The 20,268-nt window shown below is 35.7% G+C and overlaps 1 protein-coding gene and 1 long non-coding RNA gene across 4 annotated transcripts in view; one reads left to right on the top strand and one right to left on the bottom strand.

Annotated features, from left to right (window-relative positions):
* The window catches only part of NTN4 (netrin 4), a 123,714-nt gene extending 112,371 nt beyond the window's left edge, over positions 1-11,343 (top strand). For all 3 annotated transcript variants that reach the window (XM_053226627.1, XM_015070484.3, XM_027071052.2), the window contains 3 exons: positions 433-501; positions 3,840-4,010; positions 9,896-11,343. In XM_053226627.1, the coding sequence (XP_053082602.1) occupies positions 433-501; positions 3,840-4,010; positions 9,896-10,032 (377 nt within the window). In that variant the 3' untranslated portion in view covers positions 10,033-11,343. The remainder of the gene's footprint in view (positions 1-432; positions 502-3,839; positions 4,011-9,895) is intronic.
* LOC128316469 (uncharacterized) lies at positions 4,007-7,823 on the bottom strand. The gene is made up of 3 exons (XR_008300412.1): positions 7,652-7,823; positions 4,668-4,793; positions 4,007-4,200 (listed from the first exon to the last, which is right to left on the bottom strand). It is a non-coding gene; the product is annotated as an uncharacterized LOC128316469 (long non-coding RNA).
* Positions 11,344-20,268: the final 8,925 nt, after the last annotated feature.

The following is a 20,268-nucleotide window of genomic DNA, read 5'->3' as shown; positions in this document are numbered from 1 at the left end:
AAAAGAAAGTGTCTTTTCTATAGTTTATTCATTTAGTTTTTCTTTTCCATTAGCATGGAATATTCATACTGGACTATATCTATCATAACATAATTACAAGCATTAAAATATATCATTGTTTCTACCTTTGTATATTTCTCTTAAGTCAGTACTTTATTGGATGATAACTAATTCAATTCAGAAAGTGACTCTACTTTGTTTGAATGACTGTTTATGATTTCTTAGTATTTATGGATTATGTGAATCACTCAAGTCTTAAAGAGTTATGCTACCTGACAACTGAAACTAATATAACACTTTATGTTAATTATATTTCAATGTTTTTTTTTAAATGAGTTATGCTACCTGGATTTACTTGTGTTGTTGTTGTTGTTGTTGTTTCTCTTCCTTGTTTCTAAATAACTGACACAATTTTTCACTTACTTTTTGTAGGTAAATGTGAATGTAAAGAACAGGTATTAGGAAACCCCAAGGCATTCTGTGGAATGAAATATTCATATGGTGAGTTTGAAATCCTGAATGCTTCTAAGAATCTATTCAAACTAAATCCAAAGAGTTTTTTAGGAAATGGGAGGTCTAGTCTATGACATTCTCAAAATATCAAAGCATTAGTCTTAATATAATAATACCTAATAGAGATGGTGTTAAAGGTCCTAGTGAGGGCAGGAGGCTGCTAGAGCAAAGGCAAAGTCATCCTACTATGAGGAAAAGAGGCAAACAAAAAGAAGAAAACCATCACACATAACCCTTTCTTATGGATGCTTCTTGTCTTAGTAACCTAAAAAGGAAGTCCCTAGCCACTAAAATGATTCCTGTGCCAGTTTTATGTAGTATTACCAGTTTCGAGTAATAACCTGTGCCAGTTATCATGTAGTAATATGAAGCAAAAATCAGTTTAAACACTATTTCACAGTGATTAAGAGTTCGAGCTTTGGATTCTGGTTTGGGTTGGATTTCTGGTTTATTGGGTAACTTCACCTCTCTAGACTTCTTCATCCATAAAATTGGATGGTGCCACCTTTCCCATAAAGTGAGAGTTTTGAAAAGCACACAGCACATTACCTTGCATACACTATATGCTCAGTAACTGGTAGGGAGAAGGAAGAGGATATATATTTAGGAAGCAATGAGACGAGCTGTCCACTCAAGCCTCTTCCCTGCCCTCTCTGTATATTCTAGACTCCTCTACTTTTCAAATACCAGGGAAATACAGACAAAGGGAAATGTTACTGCCTATGTAAAGACTGTTCCTATCTTCAAACTCTAAATGGCTTTATGCTTACTATTAAATATACTAGATGCCTTATCTTGCCAACATATTTTTCACCAGTATCTGAGGCTTTTTATTGTTCCATAATTCATACTGCCTGAAATACACATTACAATGAAGAGAAAATTTTAAGTCATGATCTCTGAAACCAAGTGTTTAGGTTCTTTTTTTCCTCCTAGGTTCTTGATAACACTGTATTTAATCTCATAAAAGATTTTTTTTTTAAGTAAATGTTAAAAATCTCATAAATCTTGGGGCGCCTGGGTGGCTCAGTTGGTTGAGCATCCAACTTCGACTCAGGTCATGATCTCACGGTTCTTGAGTTTGAGCCCCACATCGGGCTGTGTGCTGACAGCTCAGAGCCTGGAGCCTGCTTCAGATTCTGTGTCTCCCTCTGTCTCTGCCCCTCCCCCACTCATGCTTTGTCTCTCTGTCTCTCCAAAATGAATAAATGCTAAAAAAAAACAAATCTCATAAATTTTTATCTAAAATTACATGCATATTTCTCTCCTTTCATTTGACAACTTGGCTAAATAACAGAAGAAAACTTTTGAAATGTATAGTGCCCAATAAAGAAAAATTCATTTTGAGAAAATGATATTTACTATCAAAAGCAAAAAACAGGACAATTTAGTTCAAAGATGGTCAGTTTAGTGGAAATATCAACTAGTTTTCAATATTACATATATTTGGTAGCTCTCTGAATTTACAAACAACTGCACTGGCATCTTTTAATACAATTGTACTATTTTTTGCTTAAGAAACTTTGAACGCTCTACCTTGTTCTTTTTTTTTTCTTAAGTTTATTTTTATTTATTTTGAGGCGCGGGGGAGAGAGAGGGGACAGAGAATTGAAAGCAGGCTCCACACTGTTAGCACGGAGCCTGATGCGGGGTTCAAACTCATGAACCATGAGGTCATGACCTGAGCCGAAGTCAAAAGTCAAAGGCTCAACTGACTGAGCCACCCAGACATCCTGAAATACCTTGTTCTTATTAACACATCTACAGACTTGGGGGGAAAAATGGTTTCCCTTCTCCATTCTATTAGTGGAAAAAAGACACTTGATTCATTTGTTTATTCCTTAGAAAATATTTATTAAGTTATAATAATGAATAGATGAGGTCCCTGTTCTCTTTGACCATACAGTCTAGTGGAAAAATAACAGTGAACATTTACTGAGCATTAGCCATGTGTGAGGAACTACGTACCCTTCATGCATTATCTTATCTATTTGGATTTGATACCTCTCTAACTGACTGGTCATGCAAATTTGGGAAGTTCACTTGATTTCTTTTTTTAAATTTTTTTTTTTTAACGTTTATTTTTGAGACAGGGAGAGACAGAGCATGAACGGGGGAGGGTCAGAGAGAGGGAGACACAGAGTCTGAAACAGGCTCCGGGCTCTGAGCTGTCAGCAAAGAGCCAGACGGGGGGGCTCGAACTCACGGACCGCGAGATCATGACCTGAGCCGAAGTCAGCCGCTTAACCGACTGAGCCACCAAGGCGCCACCACTTGATTTCTTATAACTTGCTTCCTCATACATAAAACAAGATTAGATGACCTCTTAAGACCACTTAGAAGTCTAAAATTTGGTGATTCTATAAAGATATCTGATATCTGACAACAGTATTCTTAGGAAATGGAATCAGCCAGTGTAGGGTTCTCTCATTACACAGAATTTTCCATCAAGCTATAGATGAGCCAGTAAGAACTCCTCTAATAGTATAGAATATACATCCAGTGTTCCTTAGATCTACTTTCTTCCTCACCCCAAGTTATTCCAACTGCTTAACCCCTAGCCACATCATTTCATAGACGAAGAGCATAGCGTAATAGAATCATGAGTTATAGAGAATATTGAAGCTCTGCCATCATATAGAAGGACAGCCATTCCAACCCCAGTTGGCTTGTATTTTACGTCTGGGAAGAAGATTAAATACTCCATTTTTATTATTTAATTATTTAATTATTTAATCTCTTTGGAATATGTAAAATATATTCTGGCAGTAACATTTTGTTTGTTTTTTGTCATAACTTTATACACAGTGAGCCGCAGAGTAAAATATAATCAGAATCTAAATAAAAACCAGGATAACAATTCTACTTCCTATACATCTTTTTTCTATTTGGATTTGATAGCTGAATGTGTTTAAGATATGTTTGCAGTAGGCAAATGGCTGATTTTCTCTTAGCATAATGATAGGAGTAACAGAACCAGATGAAATGTCGAAGAAAGAAGATTATAGTTAATATCGATAAATAAGGTGAAGCCAATGCAAAAGTTAGTGAGCCTAATGATTTTTTTTTAGTTTTTTCAAATTTCAGTATAGCTAATATACCATTTCATATTACTTTCAGGTATATACTATAGTGATTCAACAATTCTACATATTACTCACTGTTCATCAAGATGAACCTAATGATTTTAAAAGCAAATTTCCACATTTGCATCATCATTAGTTAACTTTTCCATTATACTCTGAAATGCTTATTTAAGTTATTCAGAGTTCAACAGGTAACATGAAATCCTATACATTTTGACTTTTGGAATTGTGTTGTTACAGTGCTAAAAATAAAGATTTTATCAGCTCATGACAAAGGATCTCATGCTGAGGTCAATGTGAAGATAAAAAAAGTCTTAAAATCTACCAAATTGAAAATTTTACGAGGAAAACGAACATTATATCCAGAATCGTGGACTAACAGAGGCTGCACTTGTCCAATCCTCAATCCTGGTAAGCATTAGACTTTTCTAGCTTAATAACTACTTTGTCTCTGCTGATTTGCTCCTTGTCTTATTCTCTAAACCACAACTGAAATCAACTCACCAAGAGTATGTCTCCTTTTCACCATCTGAATTCTGGGGGAAAATACAAATGGTATTCTTTGAACTGACATCAAAAAACTGTTTCTCTTCCACATGTTCTAAAAAGTGAAACATTTTAAAATCCAGCAATATAATATTTTCTGTCCTAAAAGAGAAGTCTTAGCTTGGTTCCACGTGCCAGTAGCATAGAAAACACTTTCATAATTTAGTTACCACTAATACTTCATCTGAAAGCTAGGTCCTATTACGGTGCCCTGGGTAGAATTTTCTCCCAAAGGAAATTCAAATGCAACATTCCATCTGTGCAAATAATACTGAATTCATTTTTACGATTGCATGAGAAGCATCTGTTCCTCCTGGATAGAAAACAACTCTCAAGTTCTCATCATCTTGTTTTTCATTAAATGATCATTCTGGTTCCAAATTAGAAACAGCAGAAATGTAAAAAAAACAAAAACAAAAACAAAACACTGTAGAATCTTAGAAAAACTGGAAATTAAGGGAATTTGCACCTTAAAATGTTACTACAGTGGTAGAGACAAGTGAGTAAGCATGGGATTCTTACCTTTATGCTCTACAAGTACACTTTCATACTGTGCCATAAGCTGCTTATTTCTCTGTCTCCTTCATTAAATTTGAGGATGGGATTTAGATTTTCGATCACAACATCTCTAGTACCTACCATTAGTACCTAAAAAATAACATAGTACCCAGATAGTAAGTTATCAAAACAAATATTTTTTTTAAAAAATCCTCTGTATTTTCCACTTTATGTAGTTGCCATCTGTATTTTAGTGGCACTGCTAAAACAGGTGCATAATTTATGCTCTGGATCTAATTCCTTTAAAATAAAAGTCCAGGAAACCCCAGTTATGTTAATAAGAAATTACTGTAGTCTTTGATTAATAACTTTGAGAGAAACGGATAACCGAGTGACAGAGAAAAAGAGAAAATCAGTCAATAGAATATTACCCCCTAAACAATCTAAAATAATATAAAACTGTTGACGTTTTGACCCATTGACTAATCTCTTACATCCTTTTATACCCCTTTAGTATTTTATTTAAGTTATTTTAAATTTTAATAAGGAAAAGGAAAAGGGGACGTTTTAAATAATAAATAAATATGTTTCCAAAGAACAAGTGAAGTAATTAGAATCTTGGATTTTGAATACAGGAAACTAAGAGTCATAAATTTAAGTTCTATTTCCTAATAATCTGTATGTAGAGGCTCTTCCTATAAGCACTTTTTACTATCTTGGCAAAAGAAAAAAAAATATGCCCAGTCTTTTAGTAAGCCACTAAAAGAAAAAAAAAGCTTTGACCATCTGAGCCACCCTCCAGGAAGTAAACTATACTTCCTAATCAGGTTTCTGCCAGAGTCAAAGAATCAACTGAGTTCATCACAATTGAAAACATAAGCGCAATTATTCAAAGAATTCTTAAAAACATGTTTACTTGCTTTGAAGAAAAGACTGGAACCTGCCAAAGCAAAACCAGACACTCTTTCATTTCACTTTGTTTTTCCATTTTTACAAGTTCAATAGCCAAGGCCAAAGAAAGCTGATAAGAAAATTTGGAAACCTTACACGCCAACTTGCTTCCTCTGCTACTTTTTTGAAAAAGAACAATCTAATTGGCATCCCTGCAAATTCATTCATTCCTACATTCATACATACATTTACTCATTCATTAATCAATTTAGGATATCAAGACTAGAAGCAAAGTATTATATTTTCTTTTTCTAAAGAAACAAAATAAATCTTGTGCCCTCAAATGTGTAGCAAAGTAGATGTCAAAAGTATAAAAATAGGAAAGCAAAATGTAAATGCTAGTAAGTGATGCAACAGATAACATTGTTTTCCATGCTAATTTTTGGCATGATACTGCTCCATAATTTATGGATTTATTCAGTATCATTTTTATTGGTTTATTTTTATACTTTAATTTTTTTCATTTTATTTATTTTAGAGAGAGAGAGAGCAAGCAGGGGAGAGGGGCAGAGGGAGAGAGAGAGAATCCTTAGCAGGCTCCATGCTCAGCACAGAGCTTGATTCAGGGCTCTATCCCATGACTCTGCGATCATGACCTGAGCAGAAACCAAGGGTTGGATGCTCAACCAACGGAACCACCCAGGTGTCCCAAATTTATATTTATACTTTAAATTAATGGCAAGCTCCTATCGTATTTGTTCTGTTTATAGTTTCAAAGTAAATTCATTTAAAATACTAGACTTAGCAATGAAGTTTCCTAAAAATTATGTATTGTGTTTTTAAATGAAGATGTTATTACTTTAGCTATGATACAAACATGATATTATATCAAGACCACTATATTTTAATTAGACTGTTAATTAAATATTGGGATTCTTTTTCATGCAAAAGCTAAGGTTACTCTTCCAAGAATTTTAATATTTTATAATCCATCTTACATTTGTGCTCTACAGTGTGTTTAAAATCTCTATCATTATTTTCTCTCTTTTTCTTTTTTTTTTTTTTTTGAAAACACCATCATAGCTGTTTTTAAGTTTAGTGCTGAATTCTTTTAATAATTTTTTAAATAACCCTCTTGAGGCACCTGATTGGCTGAGCTGGTGAAGCATCCAACTGTTGATTTGGGGTTGTGTGTTTGAACCCCACATTGGGTATAGAGATTACTTTTAAAAGTTTAAAAAATCTTAAGGAGCGCCTGGGTGGCTCAGTTGGTTAAGCATCTGACTCTTGATCTTGGCTCAGGTCATGATCTTATGATTCTTGAGTTCCAGACCCACATGGCGCTCCGTGTTGACAGCGCTGACAGCACAGAGCCTACTTAGGATTCTGTTTCTCTCTCTCTTTCTCTCTGCCCCTCCTCAGCTCACTCTCTCACTCTCTCTGTCTCAAAAATAAATAAATATTTAAAAATAAATATATAACCCTCTATAGAAGCTATACATGTACATTATAAAATTTTAGGGGAAAATTTAAAATGTCACATTTCTTACCTCCAAAGATTCTCTGTTAACAGCTTAGTGTAAATCCTTGCAGGTCTTCCTCTGTGCATGTACATATTATAATTTTTAACCAAAATAAATTCATACTATACTCTGTTTTGCAACCTACTTTATTCAGTTAGTGATCTTTGCCTTCAATTATAGTTTATTTTCATATACTAATACTCAGACCACATGCCAATTTCCCAACTGGTCCCAAAATGTCCTTTAGGACTGATTTGTCCTTGTCAGGTTCAATCCAGGATCACACATTGTATCTGGTTTTTAAGACTCTCAAGTCTCTTTTATTCAAGCACAGTTCCTCTTTTCATTGTTGAAAAAATTATTAGTGTTGAAGAAACCAGCCCAAGTGTTCTGTAGATCGTATTACCTTCTATATTTGTCTGGTTGGTTCCTTGTGGTGTCATTTATCTTGTCCCTCTACTGCCTATGTAATCTCTAAAGAAAAGCTTGATAGATTCAAGATAAATATTTGGACTAGAATCCATTAGAGATATTGCTGTGTGTGTACTTCATGTTAAATCATATCAGAAGACATATAGTAACCGGATAACTCACCATCAGGGTTGCTCAACTTGATCCTTGGGTTAGAGTGATGACAGTCTGGTCTCTCCATTGGGCAGTTTTGTTTTCCCTTTTGAGACTAGAAAATAATGAGTGTGGTATTACTTAGTCATGATACAAACATCCAGTTTCCCAGTAACTATTGATTTAATGACATTATCATTGATTGGTAATCTTCCTGAATCAACAATTTCATTAGAGTTTGAGAAATGACGTTTTTCTAACTTCCCTCATTTATTAGTTGATGCTTCTGTAAGGGGACTGTCTCTTTGAAACTGGGCTATTAGGTTACCATTCAATATAGTTCCTATTGTAAAAGGCAGAATAAATGCTAAATTCTTTCCCCATAATTTCCAATTTTCAAAGTAAGTAATGGTTTTAATAGCTTCCTCAAAAGATGAAAAATTAGGGGTGCCTGGGTCACTCGGTGGGTTAAGTAACCAACTTCAGCTCAGGTCATGATCACAGGGTTCTATGAGTTTGAGCCCTGCACGGGGCTCTCTGCTGTCAGAACAGAGCTGTCTCCCTCTCTCTCTGCCCCTCCCCTGCTCACTCTCTCTCTCAAAAATAAATAAACATTAAAAAAAAAAGGATGACAATTTAGTTTTTTCTATATTTCTCTTTTTTGAGTATCATTTTGGAATTATGGATATTGGTTGATTCAAATAGATAGATACCAATAGGTACAAATTATTATATTCCTTGGTGCTCAGATTATCACAACTTTAAAAAGTTGTAACCCTTTCTTGATAACTCCCATGTCCTTCTGAATTGATCCTAATTAATCTTTGAAAGCTTCTGTGCCTTTTAGCACAATAGGATGTCCCATGCTAGCTTGTATCTTCCCGCCCTGGACCTGCAATAGCATTTGTCCAAGAAGCCTTGTTTTGTTTTGTTTTGGTGAGATCTGTTTAATTAGAGACTACAGTATATCTATTATAGGTGTTCACTGCTACTTGAATGCCTTTTTTTTAGGTCATTTCAGTGGACAAGTGTTATATATATATACCATATTCATATGTTTTACTTTTATTATTTTATTAATATATATTAATTTTTATATGTACATATAAAGCCATGAGTTTAAATTGGTATTTTCAGCTTAATTTTAGCATCTACTATTTTCCCTTAAGTTTTAAAGTATATGTCTCTTTATCTTGGAAAGCTGTCTTATAAACATAACTACTTATTTCTCTACCCTATAATATTAAAGAAAATTATTTCAAAATACCAATATTGATATTATTACAAACATCTCCTAAAGGAGATTAACATATTTCCTTTTTATAGTGTATAGGTAATGAGACCATCCTTTAATTTTTCTGTGTTACCCAAAATTTTTTATTTGAAGTCTGAAAAGAATTTTTAATTACAAAGTCAACACTAGGTCCAGTTAAGTCTCAAGTTTTTTTTTAAATATATGACAAACAAACATCCTATATCCCAAAAACACACTGACTTTTTATTTATTTATTTTTTTTAATCTTCATTTATTTTTGAGAGAGAGACAGCGTGTGAGCAGGGGAGGAGCAGAGAGAGAGGGAGACACAGAATCGGAAGCACGCTCCAGGCTCTGAGCTGCCAGCACAGAGCCCGACGTGGGGCTTGAACCCACGAACCATGAGATCATGACTTGAGCCGAAATCAGACGCTTAACCGACTGAGACACCCAGGCGCCCCAACACTGACTTTCTATAGGAAATATGTGTTACTTTGTATAATTTATAACTCTCTTCCAATATGTTTTCCCAAATGGTTTTTCACTTTTATAAAATCTTCAATATACACTACCATACATAGTGAGTCTCCAAGAAATAGTAATTTATGGCAGTGTGCTAAGCACGCACAGAATCTTCACTTCTTTACCATGAAGGGTGGTACAGTATAAAGTAAAAGTTCTACAGACGGACTTGAGCTTAAGTCAGAGTGTTAACTATTTACTGGGAGACACTGAACAACTTGTGTAATCTTGCTGAGCCTCAGTTCTCTTATTTGTGAAACAAGAAGAAAAACAAGACCTAGTTAATAGGGTTATTTTCAAGATTAAATAAATAATACATGTAAACCATTTAGCACATAGTAAATGCTTATTAAGTGTTAGCTCTTACTACCTGTGACTCCCTATTTCGACTATGAATATATAAAAGCATGAACCGTGCATATAAAATTACTGAAGTCACATCTCTCTCCTTCAATAAATTATGATACTCTATAGCCCCTAACTTTGTTCTCTTTTAGGTTTGGAGTACCTTGTGGCAGGACATGAAGATGTAAGAACAGGCAAATTAGTCGTGAATATGAAAAGTTTTGTCCAGCACTGGAAGCCATCCCTTGGAAGAAAAGTGATGGATATTTTAAAAAGAGAGTGCAAGTAGCAATAAAGGTATATAGCACATAATGGCACTTCTCTATGTATGAAACACAAACTTCATGGAATGGAGACCTCAAAAATGAAACTGGAATTTTTTAAGTGCCAAAACATATAGAAATGTTCCAATGCATAGGCCTTGTCTAACCTGACTCTTTGGGAGGCCATGTTTAAATACAGTTTGTTTCATAAAGACAAATGAAAACTCCTATGCTGATACCCGGTTTCTATGGGACTGATTCTGAAATTCGTTAACTATTAAGAGTTTTTAACAGCAGTGTGATATTTAGCAGTAATCCATTAAGGGCAGTACATCTAACAAGGACTCCTTTCAGCTTCAGATATGTTACTTATATTTGTGCTACTTAAAGCAATTAAGGAGATTTTAAGGACTCCCCAACCCTAGTATCAAAAAAGGTTTTTCTTAAAAAAGAGCCTTTCTTTGCGTGATGTGTGTGAACTTTGGTCTGTGGGGTGTTAAATGGAACCTCTCCACATGTATATAGTATTTCCTTGTATAAAGCACTTTACTACCTACCACTTGTGTTGTGAAAGTTTGGAAACCGTTGTTGACAGAAAGAAAAATAAAGGGCGTGTAAGAAAACCTACTGAAACAGAAGCACTGCCACTACATGTGGACAAAAGGAAGTTGTACGTTTTAACTCTGAACACTTGGGAAAAAAATATGTGAAGATACAACCTAAAAGAACATGTTTGCATATCAAATCTCAGCTTCAGGCTAGAGGTTAGATTCCACAGATACCAACCATGATGAAAATTTTTTTAAAAACTAAACAAGATGAGACTTTAAAACTAGAGGAAGAAGAAATCATAAGTGTAGAAATATGCTTGGATAAAGAGGAAATTGACTTTAAATTTTTAAAAGATCATTTATTTGCAATGCACTTGTAAACACTGCAAAAATTATTATAGACACAAAATTTGTTTTATTTTTGTGTTTAGTATTTAAACCTGAATGTTGAGACAGTTTTCTCCTTATCTTTATTAACAATATATGGTCATTATATTTGCTCACTTTTTTGACACAATGTATGTGATAGTTCACCAAACTACAGTCTTCATTATTATTCATCTGTACCCATGCATAACCACAATACATACAGTTTCTTCTGTACTTGAATATACAAAACATGAACCACAGAGCAATAAGATTAACTTCACATACAGAACATACTTTTTTCCTGAGGTCCTGTGGACTTGCAAAAAAAAAAAAAATATATATATATATATATATATATATTGCTCTGTTAATTTTTTTTATATTTCATATATGTAATAAAGGAATATGATCTCTTGATTTTTGTCTCATTTCCTGATCAACTCTTTCAATGATGCTAAAGATTATCTTTTCTTAATGAGGGAACACAAACCTAATTCCTTAAATTAAGAAAATCAGGGCATGTGGGTGGCTCAGTCAGTGAAGTGTCTTGACTCTTTATTTCAGCTCAGGCCATGACTTCACGGTTTGTGAGATCAAGCCCCATGTTGGGCTCTATGCTGACAGCACAGTGGAGCCTATTTAGGATTCTCTCTCCTCTCTCTCTGTTCCTTCCCCACTTGCACTCTCTCTCTCAAAATAAATAAATAAACTTAAAAAAAAAATCAAACAAGTGCCCAGTATTTTGACTCTTTTACTCTGGTGCATGGAGATAGAGTAGAAGCTACAGGTTTAGTTTCTGTCACATGAAATTTTTTTTTTATCAGATGCAATGCATTTTTATACTATATTTACCTTTTTAAAAAGCAATGGAAGTTCATTGTTGAAAATACAGAAAATTGTATCAGGAAAAAAATCCTATGTTTAAACCATCCTGTGATGACAGCATTAGCATTTGAGTGCCTATTCTGCTAGACTGTTTTCTATGCATGTACATACCTTTTAGAGAATTGGAATTATGTTATACATACTCTCATGAAATCTGCTTTTATAACCTGTAACATGTCTCTCAGCTTCTTATCTTTTCCTATTTTATCCTGGTAGGTGGAATGCTATATAGTAGGGTATCATTTACAAACAACTTATCAAAAATGTGGGTAAGTATATCACATCAAGAAAAATATTTTAGGGTCACCTACATGGCTCAGTCAGTTGGGCAACTGATTCTTGATTTTGGTTCAGGTCATGATCTCACAGTTTGTGGTTCAAGCCCCTGTGTTGAGCTCCTAGCTAGTGATGTGGAGCTTGCTTGGGATTCTCTGTCTCCCTCATCTCTCTGCCCCTTCCCTGGTCACTTGTGAGCTTTCTGTCTCTCTCTCTCTCAAAAATAAATAAACAGGGGCGCCTGGGTGGCTCAGTCGATTAAGCATCTGACTTCAGCTCAGGTCATGATCTTCACAGTTTGTGAATTCAAGCCCCACATCGGGCTCTGTGCTGACAGCTCAGAGCCTGCAGCTTGCTTCAGATTCTGTGTCTCCCTCTCTCTCTGCCCCTCCCTGCTCATGTGAGCTTTCTGTCTTTGTCTCCCAAAAATAAATAAAAACATTACGAAAAAAATTAAAAATAAATAAATAAATAAACAACCAAACCAAACAAACAAACAGGGGCGCCTAGGTGGCTCAGTCAGTTAAGCGTCCGGCTCTTGGTTTCAGCTCAGGTCATGATCTCACAGTTCCTGGGTTGGAGCTCCCCATCGAGCTCTGTGCTGACAATGCAAAGCCTGCTTGAGATTCTCTGTCTCTCCCTCCTTCTCTGCCCCCTTCCTGATCATGCGCACGCTCTCTCTCTCTCTCTCTCTCTCTCAAAATAAATTAACTGTTAAAAATAAATAAATATTTTTAATTAAAAAAAAAGAAAAATATCTTAAGTACATCAAATATAGGATTTTCTTAAGTTTCAGAATTGCCAAGTAGCCTTGTTTTCCATATCACTTTATTTAAAATAAGTATTACCCGGGGTGCCTAGGTGGCTCAGTGGGTTGGGCGTCCGACTTCGGCTCTCAGGTCATGATCTCACAGTCCGTGAGTTCGAGCCCCACATGGGGCTCTGTGCTGACAGCTCAGAGCCTGGAGCCTCCTTTGGATTCTGTGTCTCCCTCTCTCTCTGCCCCTTCCCTGCTCATGCTCTGTCTCTCTCTGTCTCAAAAATAAATAAACATTTAAAAAAAATTTTTTTTAAATAAGTATTACCTATAAAAGAGACTACAAATAATGTCTATTTTTTAAGAGTAGAAAAATGTCCATAGTATATTATTAAGCTTAAAAAAACTGTATAACAATACTTATAGTAACAGAGCCCACCCCCAAAACACATTTATATTATGTACAGTGTTTTAAAAGGCCTGAAAGATAGATTATAGCAGTATTTACCCCTGTAACAGAAAGGAGGGAGATTTTCACTTTTTATTTTGTATACATCTGTATTGCTTTATATTCTTTCATTGATCATGTACCACTTTTGTAATTTATTTGACAATTAAAATTTAATCCATTGCTTATAAAGTATGTTCAAGCAAAGTTATAACTAAAAGTTCAGTTTTAAGTAGTTCGCCAAATTATTGGGTCCTTAATGTCTTCCTATTCCTTTTTGACTAGAATCTTCTTCCTTACGTGCTCTTTCAATGCCTTTTCTGGCAACATTAAAAAAAATAGATCATTGTTATAATCATTTCTTAATATTCTCATTCTTAGGTCACTTGCAGCCCTTCCACTGAAGTTTTCATTCCTTATGAGCATCATTTGGCTTCCAAAGTGGAAAAAAAAGAAACCCTATGTCCCCCATCCTTAAAAGTGTGAGCAAGCTGCCTCAGGACCCCACTCCCTTTCCATTATTCCATCATTCTGCCACACTTCCTATATATACTTTCTCTTCCTTGGCGTCTTTCAAAATAACCATCACAGCACCAAGTCAAACAAAACTTCCATCTATGGCTTTATATGAATGTGAATGCTTCCTTCAAGAGCTACTGGGAAAGTCTCTGCCCCCAGAGCTTTACCCTGTTCCACTGGGTGTTATTAGTCAACAGATTCGTTACATAATCTCCACATACCTATCTGTATAATTTGCCTGAGGTCAACTCAGACTATGCCCTCTTATTACATCACTTTCTCCGTAGAGGAATGTTGCTAATATTTAGTATTTGATGCAATGGAAATTCTCAATAATAGGATAATCTTTTAATAGTGTCCACCAAGTGAGGTCAAATCTGTGGGGATGTGACCACGAGTCCAAAAAGCAGCATCCATCTGGCTATATTAAACAGAGACCAAGGCTTGTTAGGGTTAGGGTAAACATAGTTCTTTGGGATACTTTGGGTTCTTGCGGAACAAATCCTTTTCTAAACTGATCATTTAGATCAAGACTTAACAACTCTGAAGGGTGGGAAAAAGAACCTTGAGAATTCCTTGTGCTGGCTGTCCTTTTAGCCACTCCCCTGGAATGTCTGAGAACAAGGAGTGTGAGCACTGCCTTGGTATTGAGGAGTTTTGTCAGAGGCCCCAGGACTGAATTGCTTTTGTGTTCATTGTTTCAATGATAAGCAGTCCCCTAACCTAACTTTATCAAAGAGCCAAAGTTACTCATGACTTATTTCCCACAGTTTGGAAGGAAAATATTTATGAACAACTTCAATTTTGCATGGGAGATTGATATGATAAAAATGGAATAGAAGTAAAGGGGTGTGCCTTGTATGACTGATATTATTTTTAAGTCTCTCAGAGAATGATTTATCTGAGAATACTTTCTGAAAAACGATGCCCTTTTCCTTATTTTCCTACACTTTCACCAAAAGGATGCAAACATTTCTCTACTTTTTTGAGCATTATTGACTGTGTTTTGAGACCTGCAATATTTTAAATGACAAATTCCCAGATTTACTATTAGTTTACATATGCTGAATAACAAAAATAGCAGAATGTTATTCATGAGAAAAAAATATGCCATAGGCCAAATAGATATTTCCAGAATTGAGATGCATGTTCCATTAAGGGATGGTTTTAGTACACAGTGAATACATGTCTAGTTTCTTAATTTGTAGTCACAGGTGGGTACCATGTTCCAAAGTGTGATCACTAAGCAATGAATTAATTTATAAAACCAGAAATATCTGAGATTTACTAGAAATGATCAAATCATAGTATACTTATCTAAATAAAGGGGTGGACATCAGCCAGGCAGAGAACCTTGCTTCACAGAAAGAAAAATAACTACTGTCTGCAAATTCTCACGGTATGAGCAAATTGGTCTGCCCAGAAACTCCCTGGACACCTCCTTCTCAGTCAGGATACCAGCAAGGGTTTCAAGCTCAGCAAGTAAAAAAATATGAAAGATAATAATTGATAATTGAGAGTTTACTTCAAGGTAGGTACTTTTCTAAGTGCTTTACATGTGTTATTCCCAGTTGATCTTCCTAAGCACACCTAAAGTGTGTGTTATTATTATCTCTATATCCCAAATAAGGAAACTGAGGCACAAGGAGACTGACTAAATTGAACACTCAGCTTATAATTGCAGAGCCTGGATTTGAATCCATGGATTATACTTCCCAGAGTTCATATTTTAACCACTGAAAAGGGATTCTGGCATTTAGAAAGGAATTCATGTGAGGTGATGCCAACTGCGCCATTTTCCTCATTGGCTATTTCTTTTAGATCGTAGATGTGGGGACAACACCTGAAAGTCAGCATTTCTCCCAGTTTTCCTTCTCCATACTCCAAATTATAGTGTATCCCATTATTCCACCCTGCAATTACATAATTTTCTACTAACTTTCTCATTTTTACATTGCCATTAGGATAATACTGTTTATCATAATTGATACCAAGATAAAATAGTACATGTCTGTTTTTTACCTTTGCTATTTTCCTCTTGGTCTGGCTTTCTGAGATCTATTTAGGCATAAGATCTTCTCTTGCATTTATCAGTACCAACTCTGAATAAGCTGCTATGAAATTCAGTAGCATTTCAAATCAATTCTCTCAGCTCTGACTTGTGCTGTGTAGAGTAATTCTGCTTGCAAGATGAATGAGAAGAAATTACACCAGAGAGAGAGACAAGGAAACAGGAAAAAAAAAGAATGTAGGCACTTTGTCAACCAAGGAGAGAGAGCAAGAGGCAGGAAACAAGGCATAAAGATATAAAAGAATAGGGGTGCCTAGATGGTTCAGTGGGAAGAACATACAACTCTTGATCTTGGGGTTGTGGGTTTGAGTCCCACTCTGGGCGGAGAGATTACTTAAAAATAAAAGGTTTTTTAAAGAGTATTAAATATATATATATATATATATATATATATATATATAAGAAAAAAGGAAAGCAACAGCTGGGAAAGGAACCAGGTATTCTGTTCTAGTAACAATATGTGAAATATTTCAAAGTAGAACATACTCAGTTAACCAATTCTTCCATTGCTAGATAACCATGATTTATGTGAGATAGTTCTGAATATTTATTACAGAATTTTTCCATCCAAGTCTGTTGCCATTAGTTATGTTTGAGGAGACAGAAAAGCTAAGGATGATAAAGCAACAGAGAAACTTTAGGTAATTATAATTGGGAAATTAGGAAATCAATTGATTTTATCATATTTTGAAAGAGAATTTTATTTTTTTAGTGTTTATTTATTCATATTGAGAGAGAGAGAGAGAGAGAGAGAGAGAAGGAGAAGCAGAGAGAGAGGAAGAGAGAGAATCCTAAGCAGGCTCCACGCTGTCAGTGCAGAGCCCAAGCAAGGCTTGAATTCACGAACTGTGAGATCATGACCTGAGCTGATATCAGATGTGGGGCACCTGGGTGGCTCAGTTGGTTAAGCGTCAGACTTCAGCTCAGGTCATGATCTTGTAGTTCACGAGTTAGAGCCTCACGTTGGGCTCTGTGCTGACAGTTCACAGTCTGGAGCCTGCTTCAGATTTTGTGTCTCCGTCTCTCTCCACCTCTCCCCCACTCGTGCACGCACGCTCTCTCTCTCTCTCTCTCTCTCTTTCTCTCCCTCAAAAGTAAATAAACATTAAAAAAAGTTTTAATTTTTTTAATATTTTATTTATTTTTGATAAACAGAGAGAGACAGAACACAAGTGGGGGAGAGGCAGAGAGAAAAGGAGACACAGAATCCGAAGCAGGCTCCAGACTCTGAGCTGTGAGCACATAGTCCAACACAGTGCTCGAACCCACAAACTGCGAGATCATGACCTGAGCCGAAGCCGGATGCTCAACCAACTGAGCAACCCAGGCATCCCTTGAAACAGAATTTTAAATTTATCTTTTATAAAGTAAATATTCCACAAAATATTTAACATCAGGAAGCATTGCCTTAGAGTCTTTTTCAATATACATACTCATCATTATAATGATTATCATTTTTGCTCTTATTAGGTGCCAGGTGCTGTGCTAAACTTCACATGACTTATGTCCTCAGACCTCACTTAATAACCTTGCAAAGTTGCTACTATTATTATGAGGAAACTGAGAACCAGAGGGTTAAATAATTTGTCCAAGGTCACCAAACAAGTAAGTAGTGGAGCAAGGACTTGAACCTTAATTATCCTTTAGGACTCATACTTTTAACCTCTATAATCTAGTAATGCTCTCAACTAATAACTCTCAAATAATGTTCATTAAAATCACCAGACATGTTTGTTAGAATGTAGAGTGCAGACTCCTACCTCTGAACATCTGTTTCAGAAGGTCTGGTGGGGACCAGGGAGGGACAATTTAATAAGTACCAGAAACACTGCTCTAGGCACTTTTATAGAGTAGTCTGAACAAAGTCATAGAATTAATCATTTGTTCTGTTTCTACAAATGTATTGCCCTCTGGTCATAAATCTACTTGGCCTTCATCAAAATGTTATTTTATGAATAAGAGAATCATTAGTCTTGTTATGGTTACCCAAGAACTAAGGTGGTAGAAAAGGGAATTAAAAGGAGATCCCTTCAGTTATTATGTACCCTACTTCCTCATCTGGCCTTAAATAGAATTGTGAAATATGTAAATGTGTCTTTGATATCTTTGCTCTTCAATCTACTTTGGGCAATCTCCTCCCCAAGGCTCATTGGCTTCATACTGCTCAGAGTGTACAAGAAGATACTACATAAGACTCCAATTCCCAATTTCCCCCACATCTTTAAATAGAATATTGATTTGTCAAGATGCTACCTTTGACCAAAAGATTGAGAGATTCAGAAGATAAAATCATTCTAATGAGATACTTTCCTATTTTCCCACCTCCCTCTTTCTCCCTAACACAATGCTTTATTGACCCAAATAAACCATGCATGACTGCAGAAAATTTTTAATGGGTGATTCTTATCATGGGAATTTCAGGCACTGATGGCAGGCGGGTGGAAGAGATATTTTTGGTCACATGTGCCTTTCAATGCCTCATAAATCAGGCTGCTTAGGCAGCTTCCTAATATCTGTTTAGGCAGTGCCTGTCTTGCTGACACACTCAATTGTACCACAGTCAGAGGCTTATGAAGTAAAGAGAAAGATGAAAAACCAGCGACATTGGGAAAGGAAAACATGGGGGACCGCCTAACTTAATCTCTCTCAAAACTGAGGACTCAAGCCACAAAAAAAATAATAATCCACACAGACTTCACATGTTTCTTTCCCATTCCTGTAAATAAGAAATAAAAGTCAGGATTCATTTTCCTTGATAGGTATGAAGAAAAAACTCAAGAAAATGCACACAACTTGCATCACAGCAAATAGAATTCCTTAACCTCAGAAATACTCATGTTGCATACACACATGCACTCCAACCTCTTACTCATGGAGACTTGCCCAGCAGTGACCTTCAACAACCTAGAGAGCTTTTTATAACATTTGAGAATGCACAACTGGATATTTTTATCAGCACGTGCTCTGCCTTTGATAAATGTTATACTAAGCAGTGTGAAGAAAAACACAATGAATACATTTTTTTTAATAAGGTATCTAAAAGAACTCTTAATTAGCATCCTCCAGAATTTTACAGGTTTCACCAAATGTCTCAGGAAAGAAGACCAAGTTTAGAAAAGATCACTCTTGGGGTGCCTTGGTGGCTCAGTTGGTTGAGTGTCTGATTCTTGATTTTGGGATGCCAGGTCATGATCCCAGGGTTGTGGGATTGAGCCCGCAACAGGCTCCATGCTGAGAGTGGAGCCTGCTTGAGATTCTCTCTCTCTCCTTTGCCCCTCTCTCCAACTCACTCTCTCTCTCTAAGATAAAAGTTTAAAAAAATAAGAATAAAGGAAAGGAAAGGAAAGGAAAGGAAAGGAAAGGAAAGGAAAGGAAAGGAAAGGAAAGGAAAGGAAAGGAAAGGAAAGGAAAGGAAAGGAAAAGACCGCTCCAAGGTTTCACTTGTCCCCAAATGTTATCCTACTAGGCTTAGATAAAATCTATTTGAGAAGTGATGTGTAAAGCCTCATATTAGCCATAGTTGACTTTTCAGGATTCCCATTCAATATATTTATGAAATGTGTTTTCTCTTTTTAAGCAGAAAAATCAAATAGCACATGTGAAAAAAAATAATAAATGCCATACAACATGAAGAAAAGTTCTTTATAATCTTTTTATTGTAATAAATAGATGCCTGCCTATGTTATTCTCCCATCATAGGGAGTTCATCATATAAAAATCTTACTTGATTTATGGAAGGATAGGGGTAGCACCAGCATTTTCGGAGTGCCCAACACCATCACAGTCTTCATCTCAGTTAATCCTCAGAACAGCCTTTTGAAGTAGGTGTTATTATCTCATTTTACAGATGAAGAACATGAGGTTAAGAAGAGTAAAGTAACTTGCCCAGGTTACTTTTGCCAGTAACAAGCAGAACCAAGTATCCAAAACAGGTGTCTGTCTTATTCCAAATCCTATGCTCCTTCAACTGCATAATGCTGCTTGAAAGTTCTAAGCTTACTTTTCAACATCATTTGTTGGATTGCAGACCTTTATTTATTAATTTCACAGAGATATCTTATGACCTTCCTATGCACTGTGCACTATTCTGGGCCCTGGGCATATAGCAGTGAACAAAACAAAATCCCTACTCTCCTAGAGCTCGCATTCTAGTAGGGGGTGAACTTCAGAAGATAGCTATAATATCCCTGCTCTCTATTCACAATGTAGGCCTTATCTCTCAGGTATTTATTGCCCTGAATGATTTAAGTGAAATATTCTTTTACCATCACTGAGGGAAAATTCAATGCCATAGACCCCATTATCCTGATTGTATTGAATACCATTATCCCTCAGGTGAACTGAAAGCAGTAAATGACTAAATCCAAATGAAAAGCTGTTGTAATT

Source organism: Acinonyx jubatus, chromosome B4 (genome assembly GCF_027475565.1).
Source record: "Acinonyx jubatus isolate Ajub_Pintada_27869175 chromosome B4, VMU_Ajub_asm_v1.0, whole genome shotgun sequence".
Taxonomy (NCBI): Eukaryota; Metazoa; Chordata; class Mammalia; order Carnivora; family Felidae; genus Acinonyx; species Acinonyx jubatus.
The sequence above is the reverse complement of the archived record's forward strand: the minus strand, read 5'-3'. Positions and strand labels throughout refer to the sequence as shown.